At 56.2% G+C, this 22,676-nt stretch overlaps 1 protein-coding gene across 12 annotated transcripts in view; it reads left to right on the top strand.

Annotated features, from left to right (window-relative positions):
• The first annotated feature begins 314 nt into the window (after nucleotides 1-314).
• The window catches only part of Srcin1 (SRC kinase signaling inhibitor 1), a 65,750-nt gene continuing 43,388 nt past the window's right edge, over nucleotides 315-22,676 (top strand). For 2 of the 12 annotated variants that reach the window (XM_029545762.1, XM_029545761.1), the window contains exons 1-2: nucleotides 2,710-2,947; nucleotides 9,978-10,040. In XM_029545762.1, coding sequence (XP_029401622.1) covers nucleotides 2,824-2,947; nucleotides 9,978-10,040 — 187 coding nt within the window. In that variant the 5' untranslated portion in view covers nucleotides 2,710-2,823. Of the gene's footprint in view, nucleotides 657-1,530; nucleotides 1,828-2,709; nucleotides 2,948-8,990; nucleotides 9,309-9,977; nucleotides 10,041-22,676 lie in introns of those variants that run through there. The other 10 variants (XM_029545758.1, XM_029545766.1, XM_029545763.1 and 7 more) reach the window with 8 other exon arrangements.

The following is a 22,676-nucleotide window of genomic DNA, read 5'->3' as shown; positions in this document are numbered from 1 at the left end:
GCCAAAAGATGGGCACCATCCAGTTGGCAGAGGGAGAAGCAGCTGGCCTAGGAGAGAAGTCAGGGTCTTAACTGCTTAGAGTTGTGTGCCCAGACCGTGTGTCCAGGACACAGCTCTTGGCTGCCCTCCTGAGATGACCAGCTGGAGCTGAGCGTCCCCTCCCACTGCCTTGCCCTGCCACCTGAGTTAGTGGAACTGGACATTGATCTGTAAGGGGCAGTTGGGATCTTGCTCCTAGCAGGGCATGGGACTGGCTCAGAGGCAGGCCTAGGGGCGGGCAGGAAAGCAGGAGAGCCCAGATTAAGGCTGGGACTGGGTAGATCAAGAAGTGGGGAAACCGGTTTGTCATCTGGGCCACTTGGGGTGGGGTCTCCTCTCCTGGGCTCCGTCTGCCAGTCATTCTGCCAGGTGGCCTGCCGGGAAGAGATACAGGCTCTGGGTGGCATTTTCTTGACCATCTGAACTGCCTTTGGGAATGCCAGGAGTAAATAAAACGGGTAGAAAGCTCAGCCCACCTGCCTCTCTTGAAAAGAAGCTTCCGAGAGAAGGAGCTGGCCACGGAACCCGAGGGAAGGAAGCAGGGAGAAGCCTGAGTTTCAAAGGTCATCCTGTGTCTGGGTCCGAGCTGGAGATGGAGAAGTTTGCATCATCCGCAGGTAGGCCCAGTAAGGTGAACCAGGGTGGGGCACTCCTCCTGGCGCTCTACAAGCTGCTTTGGAGGTGGCAAAGGTGTCCCCAGAAGAGGCGTGAAAAGACAAGAGTCTGTGGCGGCCTACTTTGGGGTCCACTTCAGAAGGGGTCAGTGTCTCCTCAATCTCATGCAGTACCTGCTCACGCCTGCGGGAGGGGCGGGAATCCGAAGTAGGGGCCAGGAGGACGTCCAGCAGGGGGCGCCTGGGAGCCGGGTCCCTGGCCCAGTGGTAGCTGAGGAAGGGGGAGGGGCAGAGGTGAGGGGGCGCGACCATGGAGGGGTACACTGGGGGGCGGTCTTGGCTCTCCAGGCATAGAACGACTGTGGCGCTCCGAGGTCACCTTGGCTGGAGCGATCCCCGATTCTCTCGTCCCCTCCCCAGCCTCAAGCCCTGCTTCAACGAGCCCGGAGTGCTTTTTTTTTTTTTTTTTTTGTCCCAAAGCGTTGAGGGTGCTTGGAGACCCAAAGAATCACCTCCCCAGGTGCCTCTTTCGAGGCCACTCCGGGGTCAACGCATTTGTCTCTACCGCAGTAGGAGGACCGCTTAGGGTGGGGGAAGCAGGTGGAGTTTGGGGGTTGGGGGGGAAGGAGCGTGAGCGCGCCCCGCACCCTAGTCCCGGCGGCGCGCTGCGGGATCCCGGTGTGCTGCTGGAGGGCGCGAGGAGGCGCAGTGCCCCTTCCCTTCCCCCGCTCCCCGCCACCCCCGGCGGCCCTTTGTACCATCCGGCCACACGCGCGTGCCCGCATCGCGCGCGCTCCCGCCCGCAGTGACACACCCGCGCCGGCCGCACGCGCGCACTCGCGCGCACACACACAGAGACACACACACACACACACACACTCGCTCTCGCACACTCGGTGACACGCCCGCGCGCGCGCGCACCCACACGCCCGGCCGCCGGCGCCCTCCCAAGCTGGTCCACCCCGGCGGGGCCCGCGCCCCCGGCCCGCCCGCCTGGCACCGCGCCCCGGGGCTGGGGCCGAGCGAGGAGCCCGCGAGGCGGCGAGAGGGCGAGCGCCAGGCAGGCCGGCCCGGGGCCCCCGCCCCCCGCGCCCCCGCCCGATGGGGAACGCTCCGTCCCAAGGCATGTCCCTGTCTCTCTCCTCCCTAATGTGCCTCCATGCTTAAGTGGAAGGTATTTCTGTTTTCTTTGTGTGTTTTCCCCTCGGCCGGGGGCGGGGGCGGCGGCCGGGCCCGGGAGGCGGCGGCCGGCCGGGCGAGGGATGCTCTGGGCGCAGGTGTTGCGGGGGGCAGGGGACCGCTGCGCGCCGGGCTGGGACAGACCAGGGAGGGAGAGCGCAGGGAGCAGTGAGGGTCTGGAGCCGGCGAAGCTGGGGACCCGGCGGGAAGGGCCTCGCGGTGCCCGGGGGGAGGGGACCTGGGGTTACAATGTAAGGGGGAGGGGTGGGTGAAGGGGGATGGCGAAGAGAGTCGGGGGGAGGGGAGGGGTCCATGCGAGGTGAAACTAGGGATGTTGAAGGGGGAAGGGACAAGGGATGAAGGCAAGAGAATCACATCCCCGCCTCAGCTCTCAGAATGGGGTGCAGGCGCTGGGCTGGTAGTGCTGGACCCTTCGTGCCAGTCCCTCAGGGAAGCAGCGGACAGAGAGCGCTCTGGGTTTGGTTGTGTTGCCAGGATACAAAGCTGCATTCTACACCCCACCCCCTGCACCTCGAGGCCCTAGCCCTGGAGACCTCCTAGCCTCCACAGGAGTTGCAGAAACTGGGGACCTGCTCCCGGCTTGCTGGGTGGGTAGGGAGGGCCCTGAAGAGGGAGGGACCGAAGGAGGGGCTTCTGGGTCTTAAACCCTCCCCCTTGCAGAGGCAAGGGGTAAAGGAGGGCGCCCCCAGCTGGGTAGGGCGTCCGGGGTGATGTGGAGGTGGGGACTGCAGGGGGCTGGAAAAGTAGAGGGGCGGGGCTGGGGAGGGGACTCGCCGTGGCCCCCCCTCCCCTCCCACGCACCCCCCTGCTACGTCAGAAGCTCCCGGGCCAGCTCCGAGTCCTGTCGGTGGGGGCAGCAGGATGCTGGTGGCAGTAGAGGGGGCCGGCCGGGTGCCTCCGCAGCTCAGCTGGCAGGGCCCTGTGGGGCGTGTGTGGCTGCTGGTGCGCGCCCCCAGCCCCACGCCTCCCCATGCAGCCCTGGCAGTGCCTCAGGCGCTTTGCCCTGGCCTGGTGGGAGAGGACCGCCGAGGGTCGCGCCCGTTCTCCCAGGGAGGAGGTTGGACCGAGGGACCCTGGGGGCCGAGGGGAGCCAGGTGAGCCGGATCAGCACCTCTTAAATGTTGCCAGATCTGTGGGCTCTGCAGACCCCAGCTTTGAGAGAAGTGAGGTTTTCAGTTGGGGCTTCCCGGTGGCAGCCTCTCTCTCAGAAGGTGTTTGGGATAAAGGTGGGAAGTGAAGAAACTGTGCAGATATCCGTTGTAGGGACGGATCCAGCTGTTCCTTTGGGTGGGGTTCGTGCCCTTTGGGATGGGGTGATAAGATACCTTCCTCTTCTCTGGTCATCTTTGCTCTGGGTGACCTTGAGCCAATTGCTTGGCTAACTTTGTGCCTCAGTTTCTCATTCCCTTCCCTGTCTCTGGCTGGTCTTAAAAATGATGATGTCTCTGATGGAACTAGTCGCCGTGGAGATGAGAGACTGTCATCTCTGGTGGCAGCTGGGATGGACCTTGGTTTCTAGCATGGCTGGTGTGTGTTTGTAACTGGGGTGGGGGGAGGCACTGTGGCATATGGGTTTGGGGTTTGGTTGATGGTGGCCGGTGTGGGGTCACTCTGGATAAATGATCAGGGTGGGATGCAGCCAGAAGGAGTGCTCTTGGTAGGCTGAGAGTTGGGATAGTGATTTAGCCTGCTATAGAAGCATGGGTGAGTGAGGGCTCTGGAAGGGACTCCCCCACCCACCCCAAGGCTGCCTGGTACCCAGGCACCATTGGCTGCAAGTGCAAAGGCTTTGCCCTGGCTTCCTGCCACTCTGCCTTGGGGACAAGAGGGTCTTTGTCCAAAGCTGCCCCCCAGTCCTCAGATACCAATGACCCTGGGACGGAGAGTCTAGAAGAAACAAATGTAGCCTCAGGCTGGGAGCAGGGAGGGCAACCTCACTAGGGGAAGGGTCCCCTGGAAAAAGCTCTTAGGGATATGCTCCCATTTCTGCCTTTTCCCCTGCCCCTCTGCTTACCTCCCACCTAGCAAAGGAGGTAGGGGGCTCCCTGCCCGTACTTATAGAGCCTCTTAAAAGGTGAGTGGTGATCTACCAGGTGCATGGCCCCTCTGAGAGTCTCCCCTGCCTGTCCAGGAACCCCACCCGAGAAAAGGGTTTAATTAGAACCATTGATTCCTTTTTGGCTGCGGGCATCGATCTCAGTGGTGTGGTCGGAGCCGTGGCTGGGGGCAGGGGTGGCACAGCTGCTGTCTGCCGAGTGCTAACCTTGGCATTCTCTGCCAAAACCCCAGCCCTGGAAGTGCTGAGCAGGGTTAGGGCTGGGCTCTTTGAAGCTCCCCACCTCCACCGTAGATCAACTCTGCCGAGGACTGAAACACTTAGGGGCTGTGTTCAGGATAGAGGAAGGGTGGTCACATAAAATGACCTCTTTCAGTGAGCTGGGGGCACAGCAAGAAGCAGTGGTGGTTGAGAGCGTCCATCCTATTTAGGGCAAGTCTGGAGGAATGGAGTGGCCTGAGAGTGTCTAGGCAGGTCAGGGACCAGGGGAAAACCGAGGGCTGGCTATAAAGTATCTCTTTCGAGGAATTCTGAGCACTTATTTCTAAGCCCTGGCGAGGAGATTGTTTTCCTCCTTCGCGTATGTTGTCCAGGCCTAGAGAGGGACGGGGGCTGCCTAGATGCCCGGCTGGCCCAGGTGTGGCCTGGCTCTCTAACCCCGTGGCCCCTGCTGGATGGAAGGCGCTGAGGCTGAGGCTTCTGGCATCTGTGGCTCCGGTCCCTGGAGTTGGGGGCCCTAGCTTGCGCCCGCCTGCTGTGGGTGGGTCTGAGCAGGTGCAGTTTCAATGAGGCACTGGGGGGGGGGCTTTTTGAAGACTCCTTTGCTGGCATCCCAGGGCCCATTTGAGCAAAGATAATAAAAATCTGGCCGTCAGCGGGTTTGAGGGCTGTGCTTGCTTCCCCCTTTCTTTCATTCCCAGCTCTGAAAAGATGAGATGAAGGAAGGCTTTGGATTTGGCTGGGAAGCAGCTCCTGCCCCAAGGGAGAGAAGCAGGAGGGAGGGAGGGAGATGGGAGGGAGGGAGGGCCGACTTCTTGGCAGCCAGCAATGGGCAGAAGGGTAGAGATATGGTCCCTAAACCCTACTAACAACGTGGCACCTCAGTGCCAGGACTCTATACCCAGTACCCAGGTGATAGCATGGTCCTTCAGGCCCCTGGGACCCCAGAGCATCCTTCTCTGCAGAAAGTTCCTTCTAGTCACCTCAGGCTCTTCATCTGCCCTCTCCCTCCGCCAGCCTTCCACTCTCCTCCCCCTCCCACTCCCCCTCCTCTGCCAGTGTCCCCCCCACACACTCCTTCCTTCTCTCTCCCCTCTGTCTGTCTTCTCTGCCCTAGCAGCAATCCAGCTTTCTAGGGCTGAGTGGAAGGTTGTTGCCGAGGGGAGCAGCCACTGAACAGCCTTAGCCGCAGCAGGGATGGGCCAGCTGACTATTATGGGCTGTCAGGTGCCATCACTGTCAGAGTGCGGGCTGGAGGGGCTGCTGTGCATTTAAGAGCACACTCAAGGATGTGTGTGTGTGTGTGTGTGTGTGTGTGTGTGTGCTGTCGGGGCTCCTCCCATACCACCTCAGGCACCTCACCTTGACACTGGGCTCCCAGTACCTCTGCCGCCCACTTCAGTTACCTTCTGGCTTTCTCCTTCCCAACAGATTTTTCTTTCTTTCTTCCTTTCTTTTCCTTTCCCCAGCCCTTCTGGTCCTTGGTCCCTAATGGTACTCTGTCAGGCAGCAGTCTCTCAGCCCACACCTCAGACTACCTCCAGGCTCCAGAGAGGCAAGAGGGATCCAGGAAGCCTCTGGGCTCCGCGCCAGGCCCTGGCCACTCTCCCCTGGTTAACCCTCCAGATGACGGATGACCATTAGAAACGATACTGAACCTGGAGCCCTGCACCGATCCTGTCTCAGGCCTGGATGTCTGTGTGACCTTGAACAAGTCCCTTCCCTACTCTCCTTTCTCACCTGAAATGAGGGGGCGGGGCTGGATGATCTCCAAGGTCTCTTCTGACAGTCCTTCGGTGTTGTGGCTCTCTTGTGGGTGATTTGCATATGTTTTGCATATATTAATAGCTCCTGCTTGCCGAGGGAAGGACACCACCCACATGGGACCCAGAGTCCCGCCCATCTTTCCAGTCCCCCTCACCCATTGGCCCAATTCCCAAGGCTCCAGCGTCTTAGAGGGTGGGAGTTAAGCACCAGAGAAGGTTGGGTCTGGCTGACCCCTGCCTCTCCAGTGTCCGTGTACTGAGTATGGCTTTGGTGGGTGGGATTCTGCAGGACCAGGCGTTAGAGTGTGAGTTCTCTAGAACACATGGTAGCTGCCTGGTCTGGTGCATCAGGCTGCTTGGGCTTCAGTCCAGGCCACAGTACAGAGCGACGCCTGTTGTGTCCCCTCCCTCTTACTCGTGACCAGGCCTCTGGACTTTGGGAATGGGGGCTGGAATTTGCGCCCCAGACACAGAGGCCATGGGAGAAGAGGTTTTACCTGTCTAGGCTTATTCCTTCTGTGCGTGTATATGTGTACATATATGTGTGTGTGCACGAGTGTGTGCTTGTATGTGCATGCATGTGTTCCTGTGTCTGCATGTATGTGTGTGTGTGGGCGTGTGAGTGGTGTGTGTAGAACCCCAGAGGTCCAGGTCTGCCCTTTTGATCTTACCATGGTTCTTCAGGCCCCGCCTCCTTGCCACCCACACATACACCATACCTAGCACAGGGCAGAGCCCAGGACCCCCGCCCGTAGTCCTTTTGTGACTCCTTTCAAATACAAGACCCCTGTAACCCAGGGCAAGACCGGGATAAAGGCTGGTGGCCTAGAGGAGACAGTATGTGACCACTGAGTCACGATGTAACTTCTGAAGGATGGGAAAGAAATGAACTCCTTCACTAAGGACTGGAGGGGTGGTGGGGGTGGTGGAATGCAGTGAGCGGGGACAAGGTTAGACTTAGGGAAGCACTGTCTAATAGGTGGGGCAATAGATGAAAACCTACAGCTCAATGCCTGACTTGTGAGAAGCAGGCGAGGATCTAGGGAGGGCCAGAGACTGGCAACCCAAGGCTGGGCTTTGAAGAGGACGAGCTTTGACAATTCCTAGAAGAGCTCTTTTCCTATATTCAGGCTGCCACATCTGCCCCTCTTCCCCCATGTACAAACCGGGCGTAGGGCCAGCTACCAGGACACCCTGCCCTGGTCTTCGGTGCTGGCACGGGCAAGCGGTAGGGTGTGGAGGCTGGAAGTCTGTTCAGCTCCCCTCTCCTTGTCTCTGCCTAGGACAGCTTGGGAGGAAAGAAGCCCACGCTGCAGCAATGGAGGTCAGATAGAAACAGTTTCCAGGGTGTGAGGGGCCTGAAGGTGTGGGAGTGAAAGCTGGTATAACAGTTAGGGAACTAGCTGGTTAGCATGGCACCCCCCCCCCTAGCCCCAAGGAGCCAACTCCTGTGGGTGGCTGAGGGGTCCTGCATTGTGGAACAAAGGAAGCAAGGAGGAGCCTTTTGTTCCCTAGGACAAAGATAAAATGCATGTTAAAGAACAGAGACTGTTGTCTCTTCTGCTGCTGTGTGACCTTGGGAACTTTGTTGCCCTCTCTGGTCTTCAGTGTCCTTGATAGAAATAAAGAAGTTGGAAATAGAGGGTCTTAAGCTCCCTGTCAGTTGTCTAAAGTCCTCCCCACCTCCTTTCCCCTGAGATATGAAATGTCTTGTCACATGAAGGGTAGGAGGAATGTTTTCCAGCTTCAGCTGAGCCAGGAGGAATGGCGGAAGGCCAAACATTTGAGCGCACACACATTCACACACGAGCTGCTCACAGAGAGCAGCTCCCCACTCCCTGACTGACTTATACCTTGCCTGCATCTGTCCTCCCGCCTGAGAGATGGAGAAAGAGCGGCTGGAAACCTCTGTGCACTCCATTCTGGTGAACCATGATTCAGTCCGGGGTTTTCTTCATGCTGAGGGTCCAGCAGGTGGTGGGGCTTCAGACACCGCTCAGCGGGGCCAGCAGGCTCGGCTGCCTGCAAGACCCGGGCTGGAATATCCCAAACCAGGAGAGAAGTTGTGTTCCTTGGGTCTCTGCTGAGGACTGGGAACAGGAGCTCAGCAAATCCTAAGTCCGCAGTGAGGCCCCAGCTTTGTACACGCCTGGTGTGTGTGTGTGTGTGTGTGTGTGTGTGTGTGTGTGTGTGTGTGTGTGTGTGACATCCTTATCCTCAGTCACCTGATAACTGCTGGGGGGCCGAGTGCCCCTGAAGCCACAGATACCAGCTAAGAAACTGTCTAGGGTTCATAACAGCCCCTGCAGGCATAGATCCTCACTATGAACCCCAGACCTGGTTCTCCATAGCCTAGGACTCCTGGTGTGCCAAACAGGAAGGGGCCTTTGATGGACTCTCCTTTACTGCTGCTAGATCAGGGGGGCCTGGAAAGGGGCTCCTAGAGAGTTAAAGTCACCAAAAGTCTTGTCCTGAACCGGATTGCTCATCCAATCTGCTCCCTCTGTTATCCACCTGACAGCCCAGGGTCAGTCCCTAGGGTGGAAGACTTAAAAAAAAAAAAAAAAAAAAAAAAAAAGAACCAAAACAAAAAAAACTTTACTGGAGTATGTAATAGGTTAGACTTCAGGGAGGACTTCCCAAACATTGAGCAAGAAGAGAGGTGGGATGGGAGGTGGTTCTGGCTGTAGCCCAGCCCTAGAGTTGGGTGATCCCAGCAGGGACACTTACTGGGGTCATTGATTTACTTCCTAAAAGTATTTATGGTGGCTATCTTGCAGAGGGGACACCCAGATTCAGTGAGGGAATTCAGGCAGAGTTGGAAAAGATTCTACAAGAAGCCTTGAAGCTTCTGAGATCAGAGCTACTTCACTCATCCCAGAGGGCTGGATGCTGGGAAGGGTGGTATGAAGGGACTAGAGAGGTGGGTTCAAGCAGAATTATAATTCCAGCATCAGGACCCTGGCTCAGAAGTTCAAGGTCATGCTGGTCTATTCACACAGTTTCAGGGACAAACAAAAGGAATTGGGAGATGCCTCAGGCTCGGAAACCGACTTTAAACCCTTAGTCAATCTATCTGCCTGCTCGCTCGCGGTCCCCATCCAGGGCGCCCTGGGGTGCTGGATTCCTGATTCATTCTCGCTTTCTTTCTCAGTAGTCTGCCCACATCTGGGCACAGCAGCTGTTTCTCCCCAGGGTGTCTCTTCGTTGGGTAATCGGTGGGAAAATTGGAACTATGAGATTGGCAGCGCTTGCCGTGAGGATGTGCTCCGGCTCCCAAGTGAGGACTGAGCCCACATGACAGGCAGGAAGGAGCTTTGTAGCTTAGACCCCGTGGCAGAAGAAGTGGTGCAATCTGTAGCGAGGCGCAGGATAGAATAAGGAAGACCTTCTGTGTAGGGCGAGAGGAGAGAGGTGTGTACCAGGGAAGCTGTGGAGACCTTGTTAAGGCTAGCAAGAGGGTCTGGGACAGGTATAGGAAGGTGGCTTTTTCCCCCACTGAAAGGCCAATCAAGGCTTGAGTGTGAACACCTGTAGGCCTCTCCTGGCAGCCCCTGGACCTTCCTGGCTGGGGTCCGGGAGGGGCAGACAGATCGAAGGGAGGTCTTCGGAGCTGGGGAAAAGGTTGATCAGCAGTGATGCTGGTCCTCTGACCTTGACCCCATTCCTGCCCCAAATAGAAGACCTGGATAGAGGAAGCTGTTGAGCCCCCATGGATGCTGCATTTGGGGTTTGAAATGGGGACCCCAGCCAAGCGTCTGTTCCCCACGCTCAGAAAGAGAACCAAGGCTATCTGTCTGTCCAGGGGCCCCAACTTGGGGGCCCCCCATGTTTTTCGTGTTGGTGCTGTCTGTCCTCCTGTCTGTCCCCAAGTGATGTCTTTGTCCTCTTATGTCCTGCCCTTCCTCTCATCCCCGGTCTTTACCCTTCGAGGAGCCATCCACACCCTGGTGACCTCCGAAGGGGCAGCTTCCGAGGCCCCCCCCCCCCCNGCTTGCTGCTCCCCACCCCCTGGCCCAGCCCTCTTGCCCCTAGTTCACTCAGCTCATTCATTGCTCTCCTCCTTTCCTGTCCCTCACCCAGGGCTCCAGCGAGCGGCGGGAGGGAAGCCGGCAGGACTCTGCTCCCTCTGTTTAAAGTCTCCAGGTTAGTAAGCCAGGAGGGAGCCCACCACAGCCACCTAGTCAGCGCCCTTCCCTGCCCACCATGGATCACGATGGATGAGCCACCCGGGAGGGCTGTGGGGGGGGCAGGCATAGGTCAAAGGGAGGGGATGGCAGATCCCTATGCTGGGGAGGGCTCCTTGCCTGGCGAATATGTGTCTGTGTGCATGTGAGTGTGCGTGTGCAAGCACGCAGGCATGTACGTAGGTGTGTGTGTCCGTGTGGGCTGGGCATGGGGTAGAGGCTGGCTACCTCTGCCAAGGGATGAGGCCCCAGGGGCTCTGCCGTGGGTAGATGGGGGTGGGAGCCGGGTCAGGTGACCTTGGAGCTTGTTTTTCGGTTGCCTTATCTCTCAGTGTCCACTGCACTGAACAGAGCCACCGAGCTGCACAGGCTCCCGAGGGCTTGAGAGGGAGATTCAGTGGGGCCATGCCTTGTCACCCTACCTAGCCAGTGTTGTCCCTGGGAGTGGTGGCTGGTGGGTGGGTCACAGAGCATCCTAGGGCAGGTGCTATGGAATGTAGCAGCAATCTACCCTCCAGGGGTGGCATCTGCCCCCCACCCCAACAAGATGATGTGCCACATCCACTGACACATTATTGACTTGGCCTGGTAAGACTGGGAACCCCTTCCTACTGTCCTGTCTGTTCCAGTAGAGTGTCCTGAGACCCATACTGTCACCCTGGGGATCAAGCAAACTGTGACTGACACTCCAATTCCCTGGCCATGTACCCTTAAGGCACTCTTACGGAACTAGACTAGGATAGCCCTCTGCCCTCTTCTGTGCCCAGGGCTAGCAGCTCAGAGCACTAAAGGTCAGGGTGACCTGATTTCAAATCCCCATTTAAGCCGTTGTAGCTGTGTGGCCTCAGACAAACCGATTTCCTTCTCTGAGCCTCATTGTTCAGACCTATGGATCAGGAGGAGAGTTCGCATGTGTCAGGCTGTGAAGAGGGTCAGGCACTGACCAGTGGGGGCTCTGGCCTGAGCAGGGTGCTTTGAGAGTGGTGTCTCTTTCGGCTTCTTCCCCCCCCCCCTGAGCTGGTTGCTGGTTATGCCTAGGAGCTGTGTGGTGCTGCCGACCTATGACCTATGCAGGGGTGATGGGGTGAGGGACCGCAGAGCCTATCTTGGCAGTGACTTTGTCCTCTGCCCCCTTGATCCCCAATTCAGGCTGGCAGCTGGGGGGGGGGAGGCAGCCCTCCTCACTGCTGCGGCTGCCGCCGCCGTCTTGATGGCTTTTTAATAACTTTGCTCTGAGACAATCTGCGGAGAGCTCGTTTGTCTGCCTCTTAATTAAAATTACCGTTTTCCTAAAAGAACAGCCATGTTCCTGCCCTCCCCCAAACCTCAGCTCCTATCTGAGAAGGTGGGGAGGGAGGAACTGGCACCGCAGAGCAGACTGGTCCTCCCTGGACCCTCTCTGGTGAAGAGGGCCAGCCCTTACCATGATAGATCTCAGGGGGCTGAGGCAAAGGCTGAGCCTGTGGGAGGAAGCCTTCTCTATCAGAGGGACCAATGGTTCTTGTTCACCCACCTGCTTCTGGAATGCTCCCAATGACGGGGAGCTCACTACCTCTTTGAGATTTTCTACATTCGCAGAGAGGTGTGTGAACCCTGTCTTGGTTTGCTCTGAGTGAAAGATGTGGATGGGTTTTAGACCGCACACAGGCATTGTTAAAATGCAGTGAAGTGAGAGCCAGGGCATCTGAGGTGGGCTCAGTCCCTACAACTGGCAGTGTGTTTTCCTGGGGCTCTGAGGACAAGGGAGCAGAGTGTGGGGACAGTTCACCACAGCATGGCTGGTACTGTGACACTGCTAGCTTCTGGTAGTTTGGGGCACGCTGTGAGAGGTGTGAAGACTTACAGCCTCTGTGACGATAACCCCATGGTTCTCTTCCTCCACTGGCCACAGAGTGGCCCTGAAGGTGCTGCTGCCTTTGGTGAGGAACAAGGCAGCTGTGACAGGAAATCATGTGAGATGCCCCCAGGCTGCAATCCTGCCTCCTCTCCCTGGTGCCCAGGGCCCCGGGGCTCTGAAGGAGAGAGATTCAGCTCCTGGCCCCCAGCCACTGCCAGCACTGTGCCATCCTCCCAAAGCCTGTCTTGGGTCTAGCCTCAGTCTCTCCTGCTGTCTGGGCTGTTCACTCATTTTCTGCAGGGGGCATTCCCTGGTAGTCCTGGATCTTGAAATTCCTCTGCTGTGTGACTTCATCGTGTCCTGGTGGAGGTGTAACCAGTTCCATGGGGCCTGGTTTTTTGCTCTATAGACTGGGTCTTTTGTGGACCCAGTTCTGGGACTATGTCTGGTGTTTATATGGTCACGCAGTCAATCAACAAACAGCACAGGCCTGTTGTGTGCCAGGCAGTGTGGAGGTGCCAGGGTATATAAAACAGTTTAGCAGGACAAATGCAGACCTCTTTTGTGACCTCTTCTCTTGGTCAGGAAGCCTGAGTAGCAGGGACATGGGGATAGCAGTGACCACCCTGGGGGGGTGGTGGTATGTGCTGATCACTGTGGGGAAAGGTCCCTTCTCCAGAACCTCCTCCTCCCCCTCTGCCTCTGTCCCATCCCATCCTGAGATGGCAGAGTGGTGACAGGTGCCGAGCTACAGAGATGACAGCACTGCTCATTCCCCCATAATTACCGTCTGATGAGACGCCAGAATTAGCCACCACGTGAGCATGGGCATCAGATGCGGGCACAGTGCGGGAAGTGACTGGGGGCAGGGAGCTGAACCTCTCTCCTTCTGAGTCCTGGGGCTCTGGGCAGCAGGGCAGGCACAGCACCTACAGAGGGAAACAGGCCAGAAGGAGGAGGCGGCGCTGTGTGGTTAATGTGCCCAGAGGTCCAGCGGTTTGTGGTTTTCCCAGTCCTTGAAGTGACGTGTCCTGGAATGGCTGGCATCTGGACAGGGCTGCTGGGGCCCCGGGCCACTAACCAGAGAACTACAGGTAGACTCTTGAGTACAAGCTGTACGCACCTAGGTTCTACCGTGCTGGGCTGTGTGGAGCAGTTGAGAGGCAGAGCCGGGTTCTGAGGCAGATGGATGGCCTGGGAGGAACATGCTGGGAGAGTGCAGGGCTCCCGAGGCCCCAGATGAGGCTATGTGGGTGGCAGGGAAGTGACACATTGGTCACCAAGCTGGGCTGCTCCTGTCCTGGGCGGACTCATGGGGTGAGAATTTTGTGGCAGGTCATGTGGTACATTCCTTAAGACCCTGTCTGGATCACTGGTTCTGAAGGGTACCAGCTAGGTCAGTGAACACCAGGGGGATTGCTCTGTCAAGGCCAGGGCAGTTGGAGACTGGAAGCCAGATCATAGAGGGAGGACCTGTTTCAACCAGGAAGGCGTTGGCATGGCAGCCTCCCTCATCCCCGAAAGGAATGGTGCCCTGTGAGAGTCCAGCCTCTGCTTTCAGCATCCTCACTCAGGATGAAGGAGTCCACATAATGATGGAGGTCTTTGCGATAGTGAGGTCTCCATTCTTGGCAGCATCCAAGTCCCAGCTCCTGGGGCTAGTGACCAGGGGAGACTTGTAGTTCTGTCACCGCCTAGGGTTTGGTGGGGGGTTGTTCTGAGTCTATCAGGTTGAGAAATGGGAGCTTAGAGACTCTTCCAGGCCTGGGAGACCCCTTCCAGCCTGGGCTCCTCAGTGCTCCACCAGCTGCTGCCTTCCTGCCCTTCCATCCCGGGAGACCAGGCTCCGGCAGAAGGACAGGGCAGAGGATTGAGAGCTGGATAGATGGGGACTTGGGGTTCAGTAGTGGAGGGTGCTGGGAAAGGAGAGTGAGAATCTTGCTTCTGAGGGTGGATGTCTTCATGCATCGGTGCCCCCCTTGGGCAAAGTCACCCTTCCTGGGCTTCAGTTTCCTCATCTGTACACTACAGAAAGCAGCCTCTCGGGGCTGGGCCGCTGTGAGGGCTAAGTGAGTCATCGCTGCAAATGGCCTTTGAAGTGTCACGCCTGCGGCTACACAGGGACAGGCCATGGAACAGGATGGCAGGCACCTCTGCTTTCTAGGCAGCCCACTGACTGGTTTCAACTTCTTTCTTTTCTCCCCTCCCTCTCTTATGCCAAGGATGGAGTCCAGGGCTTTGCACACACTAGGCACACATTACCAGGGCCTTCTTTCCTGCTTTGTTGTTAAAGTTACTCAGGCTGGCCTTGAACTCTCTCTGTAGCCCAGGCAGCCCTTGACTTGTAGTCCTCCTATGTCAGCCTCCTAAGTAGCTTGAATGATGGACCTTCCCATTAGGTTCAGCTTGTTTTTCCTTTGGTCTGGGTGTGGAACCCAGTGTGCTAGCATGCATCATGCATGTATATTATTATACATAAGTACACTGTAGCTGATTGTGAGCCACCATGTGGTTGCTGGGATTTGAACTCAGGACCTGTGGTAGAGCAGTTAGTGCTCTTACCTGCTGAGCCATCTCATCAGCCCAGTTTTACCCTCTTTACTGAGGGACTGAGCAGACTCAAGCAGAGAGGAGCCTGCAGGTTTTAGCAGATGAGGCTTGCTTCTTCCTTCCAGTCTGCAATGGCCTCTCCCAAGTTTTGCCCTGGTGGGAGGATTCAAGCTGGACAACAGGGAGAACTTCCCCATGGGAGCATGTAGTCAGACTCACTTGCCTGAGATTTCCTTTTGTAATCCTGGCTGCTGTGGCCCCATCCCCCAGACCTCTCAGGTCTCTAGCCATGGGGTACAAGGGGCCACGGGGTACAATTGGGCACAGAGTGCAGGGGGGTTAGAGTGATCTACTCTGGAGAGGAGTCAGCAGTTCAGCTGCCGATAAGCCCCGGTGACCATGAGCCCAGTGAAGTACTTCAGCTGCAGTCAGTCACTGAGTCAGGGATTTCGAGGGACCTAGCTCCAAACAGACTTGGAGAAGTGAGAGGGGAAGGTGCCGAATGGTGGTTCTGTGAGAGTTAGGAGCTGCTATTTTGCTGGGAATTGAACCCGGGTCCTCTGGAAGAGCAGTCAGTGCCCTTAACCGCCGAGCCATCTCTCCAGCCCTGGTTTGGTTTGGTCCTGGTTTGGTTAGGTCTTTGAGACAGGGTCTCCTGTACTCCATGCTGGCCTGCAGCTCTAGGTAGCCAGGGATCCAGATTCTCCTGCCTCCACCTCTCCTGAGCACTGTGACCACAAACACCTGCCACCAGCCACCAAGCTGCCATCCTATTGCCTTTCCCACCAAGCTGGAACTGCACGGCTCTGACCCAGAGGTAGGACAGTCTCTCTGGGGACTCAGGCACCAATGCCACGGGTGACTGCAGCCTGGTTAGGGCCCGTGTGTCCCTTTGCATTGGCAGTGGCTGATGACTGTGCAGTGCAGCAAAGCTGTTGGGACCGGGCTGAAGGTAGAGTGGGGTGGGGTAGTACTGGGTCACACAGGCGTGATGACAGGTGCGTGTGCTCCCAGTTGACGTTGACAACCCAGTGGGGTCTCTGTCTTGCAGATTCTGCCTCTGTTCACATCTGCTGCCCAGGTGCAGCGCCCCTAGGTACATATGCCTGAGGAGAGGGGACTCTGGCAATCTCTAAGTTGGGAGGCTTGGTTACTCCCTCCCTCCCTTCCTCCCTCCTTCCCTCTCTTCCCTTCCCCCTCTTCTCTCTCCCTCTCCCTGGGCTGCTGCTTTCCTCTCTGGCTGCCTCTCCAAGGAGATGAGGAGCTGACAGGACACCTTCCCTGGGAGCATGAGCGACGTTGGTGCCATGCAAGCGGGAGCTTGCCTGTTAGCTTGTTAACACTGTTCCGTGTGGGCCCACGCCAGGGCGGTTCCAGCCTTTCCAGTCCCCACTTCAGACGGAGGGTGACTGCTCCTTCCCCTCATGTCCACCTCCCCCTTTCCAGGGAAGCCAATTAGTCAAGTCTTCATTAGAAGTGAAAATGCAGAGAAAAGCCTACAGCCCCAATCTGACAGCTAGCGAGAGGCGGCAGGCCAGGCGTGGATGAAGCGAGCGCACAGCCTCCATTCACGCCCTGTGGCCCCAAGTCCTTGTGCAGGGCACAGCTTGAGCACCTGTGAGGAGCTTTTCTTTCCGTTTTTTTTTTTTTGAACAGAGGACTGAGGTCTGTGGAGACGCCTGACCTCCTCAAGGTCATATGCCAGGCATTGGCAGAGCTGGGTTTGAGCAGAGCTTTCTTAGCTGTAGATTCAGTGATTTTTGGTAATGCCACAGCTTTGCCTGCTGTGTGTGGGAGGGAGAAACATGGACCAGAGGGAGGGCTGCGTGTTTGAGATTTTGATTTGTGGCTCATTTGGAAATGGGAATCAAGGCTGAGTGTGCGCTAGGGTTGTGATGAGGTAATCTTGAATTCCATATGTGAACCCCTCCCAGGCTGGGCTGGGGAGCTGGGGTCAGGCTACGCTGTGACCCCCCTAGTTTGTGTCTTTGGACCTGGATGCTGCTGTATGGTGTGATTTGAATGAATTTGTTAGCTCTCATGCCACTGGGGACAGAGCCTGGGAGGGGCTCTCCTGGGGGTTGCTTTCTTGGAAGTGTCACGGTAGAATGAAGATGTTCCTTGTCCCCAAAGGCCCAGCACACTTGGGCTCTGTCTCTTCTGCCTTGGCTCCTGACCTCTGCCTCAGTTTCCCTTCTGTGAAAGACGTTTGGAAAAATAACAGTGCCTTGGCTTTTTTTTTTTTTTTTTTTGACACTGATAGGATCTGCAGAAGAGCGTCCTTACGGGGGGGGGGCTTTATCCCTCCCTGTCTAGGAGGTAGGAGCTGAGTGGGGTCACACATGCCAGGATTCTTGAGCCCCATGTGCTGGGCTAGGTGAACCAGTAGGCTTGCGTGTGAACCAGGATTACAGGATGGATGTAGTAGCGCCCCCTGTCAGGCTCTGTATGGCTGGCTCTTCCCAGACTCTCAGTCCCCTCTGGTGGTCACCAGTCCCTTCAGCCTCTAGGCCTGTTCCTCAGGACCACCCAGTGTGGGTAGCATGGTACCTCATGGAAAAAAAAAAAGGCTTCTTAGTTAAGAGTGGAGACAAAGGCCCCACCCACCCAGAAGAGGCCCTTAAAGCCCCGTGGAGACCCCTATCACTTGGGGGTAGGTAAGGCCTAAATGCAGAGAAGACTGTGCCCTGGGGAATGCCCAGCTGGAGGCTGTTTGGAATTGAGGCACCATCCTTTTTAGTGTCTCCTACCCAGGAAGCATATACCACCGTGGACGGCAACAGAAACTCCCGCAGGGAGCTGGGGAGGCCCAGGCCCCACCCCACTGCTCCTTGTTGGCAGGTGAGCTCTCCCTCCCCACCCTGAGGAGGTCCTTTAATTAGATTCAACTCGTTTAACCAACTAAGTGGCCTTCGGTGGGTTTTAAATCTTCGCAAATTGGTTTGTGTTTTTCCGCCTGCGCAAGGTTGTGAATGGCAGGGCCCAGGGCCGGCCTCTCCTCCCTCTGGTTTCTTCTGGTGTCTTCCACCTCTTGGTCCACCCAAGTCTGAGTGCCCAGCTTCCTAGGGAAGGACAAGAGCACAGGGACACAGGGAACCGTCTCCTCCATGGGTGACTCAGCCTTCCTTAGTAGGCCCTCCTATCCCCTGGCTGTCCCAGGAGGACAGTCTGGCCTGAAGCTCTCCCCATGTGGCCCTGCAGACAATGGAATGGGATAAGGGAAGGGTGTTGGTCCCCCATCAGCATATGACAGTCTCTTGTCTTGCCCACCTTGGTTTCCATGTCTGTAGAGCTCAGGAAGTTGAGTCCACCATGGCAAAGCTAGACACTGTGTGACCGCCTCTGTCTGTCATGGATCAAAGCTGGTCTTCCCTGGGGATCCAGTAATGATAGTTTGCTGTCACCTGCCTCTGGAAGTCAGCGTTATTGTCTAACCACCTCTATCGTGTTTTCAGCTCCTTTCCCTCCCAGGTCTCCCTCTCATGGGATCCCTTCCTCCCTCCTCCTTGCCCTTCCTCTAACCTAGATGGGCTAAGGTTCAGTAAAGGTGGCCTGACTTCCAGAGCAGGGAGAGTTTCGGGGTGCAGGTATGGAGGTCCCTGGCTGGGAGGTGGGTGGGAACTCTTGTTTCAATCTTCTGTCAAGCTTGCTTTCTCTCCTCACCACCCCCCCACCCTGTCTCCGAGGCTCTTGTTAGAGTGACGGGGAGACTCAACAGGGCGCTGGGCATTAGCAATTTAGGGGGATATTACACAGGAATGTTTACAGAAAGGCAATTGCCTGGAAAATGACTTTGGTGGCTGTGGTATGGGGCGGAAAAGCTGGTTCTAGAAAATAGATACAGATGGGCTTCTGCCTCAGGACCCACAGACAGGCAGCAGGGTGAGGGGCAGGGGGCCCGTAGGCCACAGCACAGACCTCCCCCGGGCAAGCAAGGGTGGGCCTGGCTCTCAGAACCTTGGCATTAAAGAAGCGGATCTGGGCCTCTGACCTTTGGCCTCTGGCCTCTAGCTTCAAACTCATCATGCTCTCAGACTGAAGCGGGAGCCAGCCAGATGAAGCTGTCAGGCAATATCGATGGTGGCAGCGCCTCAGGGCTGCTCCTGGGTGACTTGGGCACCTCTTGCTCTGGCTATAGAGGGGACACCGGGAGTTCTGTTGCTTGCATGTGTGTGTGTGTGTGTGTGTGTGTGTGTGTGCCTATGAGGAGGGTACTGTGGAGTCTGAAGCAGGCCATCTCCCTTTCTTGAAAGCTCTGTCACCCTCTCCCTTTGCCCTGACTGGTAGGGACAAGAGTTGCTGCCTCACTGAGCATCCAGCCCTCCCCTTTCTGCTTTAGCTACATTCAGGACCCTGCTTCTGTCAGCCCCTTCTTCAGAGGCAGGGACCTTGGTGTCCATGTAAAAGGAGGTTCTCAGAGTATCTCCGAGTCCTTTCCTGTCACTTTCTGTCACTGCAGCTCTGATCCCCTCTCCATTTTTCTCTCCTTTGTCCCCCCTCCCATATTCTCTTCTGAAGATGATGTCATCCTCCAGGGCTGCCCAGCGACAGGCGGGGGGAGAGGGGTGGGGGGGACGACGGGGGACAGACAAAGAGTAGATGGTGACATCCAGGCTGGGGATGAGAGTGAGGACTTTCCAAGATGGTGTCACTGAGATGCTGGGATCTTAATTCTTCTAATGAGCTACAGTTATTTCATGTAAGAGAATTCAGTGGTGGGTAAAAATAAACCAGGCCCATAAATAAACTGGGGGGTGGGGTCTGGAAGCCGCCGCTGAACAAGTAACAATGTTTCTATGAAGCACCTGCTCATTTGTCACAGCCAGCCACTGGGGGGCGCACACTGCTTCCCATCACCCTAGCAGGGCCACCTTCCCCTCCCCCAAGACCCAGGCAGAGCTGAGGTGACAGGTCCCCTACTGCTTCTCAGGTCCTGAGGCTTCCTTTTCTTAGTCCCCGGCCTCTGCCCTATAACCTCCACTTTCCCCTTCAAGAATCTTAAGAACCCAGTGTGGCAGGGCGTGCCTGTAATACAGTGCTCTAAGTCTGAGGCCAACCTGGGCTACACCATGTGTTTAAGGCTAGTTTTTGTTACATGTGGAAAGAGTGCCTCAAAAAATCCAAAAGGGGGATTCATCCCATCCCCCCCCCAGCACATCCCAGCCCTTCCTGCCCACCTGGCAAGTTCCCTGCCTCTGCTCTTCTCTCCATCCCCTCTGCTCTTCTCTCCATCCGGGTGCGCCTCCTAGCTTAAACCCAGCCAAATCCTGAGCACCATTGATTGGGTCACTGGGCCTGGAGCCTGCTGCCAGCCTTAAACTGCACAGTTCAGAGAAGGTCAGGGCGGCCTGAGGACCTGCTGAGAGCGGGAGCTGGCTGAGGGGACAGGGAACCAACATGCCCAGCCAGCTCATAGGCTCAGTTTCTCTCCCTCCCCCCCCTCCTTGGGGGCAGGGTTTGAAGGTTAACGCCCTTGTTTTACAGATTAGACCTCTAACTCATCAGGGAAGGGCCTGCTTGGCTGAGTCCCTGGGGGTGGGGGGGAAGGAGGAACTGATTCAGTCTAAGTGCTACAGTCTAAATTCAGGGACCCTGGCTCCAAAGCGTTAAGGGGCTAATGTAGCTTAGTTGACCGTGTGCTTGGCTTGCAGGGATGAGGAAGCCTGGGTTTGATCCTCAGCACTGCAGAAATCAGCCATGGAGGTTCATTCCTTCCTGTCATCTCAGCACTGAAGTGAAGAGGATCAAGGCTATCCATGGCTACATAGAGTTCTGAGACTAGTAGTTGTGTGTGTGTGTGTGTGTGTGTGTGTGTGTGTGTGTGTGTGTGTGTGTGTTAGAGAAATAGAAACAGAGAAACCGAGTGAATGACTACAAAGGAATCTCCTTTGATTATTCCTTCTTTGGCTCAGGGTTGGTCCTCCCAACACCACCAGGCCCTGCAAAAAGACAAGAGACAGGCTTGTCCCAAGCAGGAACTCAGGAGGCTGGGTTTGCCCTGCCCTCTTTCTGAGCAAACACCTAGGGCTTTCCAAAGCCCTTAAACTGCTCTACAGCCTGTCAGATCCAAGCCCCTCCTCCTCTCTGCCCCTGCCAAAGAGCACCCCCCCCCCGAACCCCAGTGTCCAGTACCTGGGCATCTGGCGGGTGCTTCCTGTCCCCCAGGAGGCAGTAAAGCCTTGTCCCTGTTTTCCTTGACACCCAAGCCTCATCAGTCCCTTTCCAACTGTCACCAGGAGAGATTTAAGCCACTACATCCCTAACGTGCCTAAAGGCCTTCAGTGGGACTGAACCCCTCATCCCTCCCTCCTGCCAACACCATCCTGGGAGAGCTGGATACTTCCCGGGGTCCCCCAAGGCCATCACTTACCTTGGGTTAGTACACTGTGTGCCCCACACCTGAAATGTTGATGCCCTCTCAGGAATGGGGAAGGGGGGCTGATGTGGGGTCCAGGGGTGAAGGAGGAGATCTTTGGAGGTCGGCAAGGAGGGAAGTTCATGTGTGTCCAGAGTCTCGTGGGACAGAGCAGGCCAGCAGGAGTCCTCGTGACCTGGGCCCAGAGTTAGGTCCAGCAAGAAGGCCAGAGGGAACACACGTGGTAGGGAAAGAGGGTGGAGTTCAGTGCCCTTAGCCCGGCCATCTCCTCTGTGGGGTCCGACCCTCTGGTGTCATGGAGGAGGAGGGAGGTTGGAGTCCACACATACAGAGCACTCAGCCTGCTCCCCTGTGTCACCCTCAGTCCTTGGCCGGCTGCCCTGCCCTGCCCTGCCACAAGCTGTTCTTGGGGCAGAGAATGGCAGGAAGATGGCCCTTGTGTTCCTAGCCTTAGTTAGCCTAGTTAGCAGGCTTCATTCTGTCGCCCCACCCCCACCCCCACCTCCACCCCCCACCTCCTTTCTTTTGTTATGAGGGAACTGTTTGCACTGTATCAATTCAGCATTGCTTTGTTTTTTTTGTTTTTGGTTTTTTTTTTTTGTTTTTTGTTTTTTTTTTGGTTTGTTTTTGATACAGGGTTTCTCTGTGTAGCCTTGGCTGTCCTGGAACTCACTCTGTAGACCAGGCTGGCCTCAAACTCAGAAATTCGCCTGCCTCTGTCTCCCACGTGCTTGGGATTAAAGGCGTGGGCCACCACTGCCCAGCCAGCATTGCTTTGTTAACCCAACTTCACTTTGAACTTAACTATGTATATACTTAAGAGGAAACATCTTATCACTCTGAGGAATAATATCTATAAAACCAGCGATTTGCCCTCATCCCTCAGATTTGTTCTGATCCTTATGAAAATAAAGGTGTAATCAATACAATATAAAACACTCCTGTGAACCTCAGCCCTAGAGAAACTGAGGCAGGAGGATCAGAACTAGCCTAAACTACATAGAGCAAGACACAAAATAGTTCAGTAAATTATATATCTTTTTCTTTATTAGCATTTATTTTTTTCATGTTTACATCTTGGTCGCAGCCCCCTAGTCCCACCCTCATAAGCCCCTCCCCATCCCCTTCTCCTCTGAGAAGAGGGAGCCCTTCATGTCCCCCCCACCCTGGCACATCAAGTCACTGCAGGAATAGGCGCATCCTCTCCCACTGAGGTCAGACAAGGCGGCTCAGTTAGGAGAGAACAGGATCCACAGGCAGGCAGCAGACTCAGGGCCAGCCGGAAGGTCTGCATGAAGACCAAGACGCACGCCTACCACCTATGTGTGGGAGGCCTAGGTCCAGCCCATACTTACTATTTGATAAATTATGAATCACACACACACACACAGATATAGATATAAATAATGTCTTCAGATCCATCCCTGTGTGTCTGCCTCATTGGGGAGACTCACAAAAGTAACTGTGGCGAAAGGGGCAGAGGGAACCTGGAAGGTTACAGTTGGTGACTGAGGCCTCCACGTGTACACTGTCACCTGCCTGACTCAGTGGTCACTCTGTCCAGTGCACACGGTCACCTGCCCGGGGTTATGGCAGTGCAAACCCGGCAGACATTGGGGGAATCACACTAGGTCTCTGCTACTTCTAACTTTAGACTTCTCATTGGGTTTCTGAAGTTTGGCAGCCATATCTGAAATAGAGACCACAGTTAACACCTGCCAGAGAGGGGTGTGTTGAGAGCCATGGCAAGGATGGGAGATCCGTGCAGCCGATGACTGAAGTTCTTTTTTTCTTTTTTTTCTTGTTCTTTTTCTTTCTTTCTTTCTTTCTTT

This window comes from Mus pahari, chromosome 14 (assembly GCF_900095145.1).
Source record: "Mus pahari chromosome 14, PAHARI_EIJ_v1.1, whole genome shotgun sequence".
Classification (NCBI taxonomy): Eukaryota; Metazoa; Chordata; class Mammalia; order Rodentia; family Muridae; genus Mus; species Mus pahari.
This window is presented reverse-complemented; position numbering and strand designations above follow the sequence as displayed.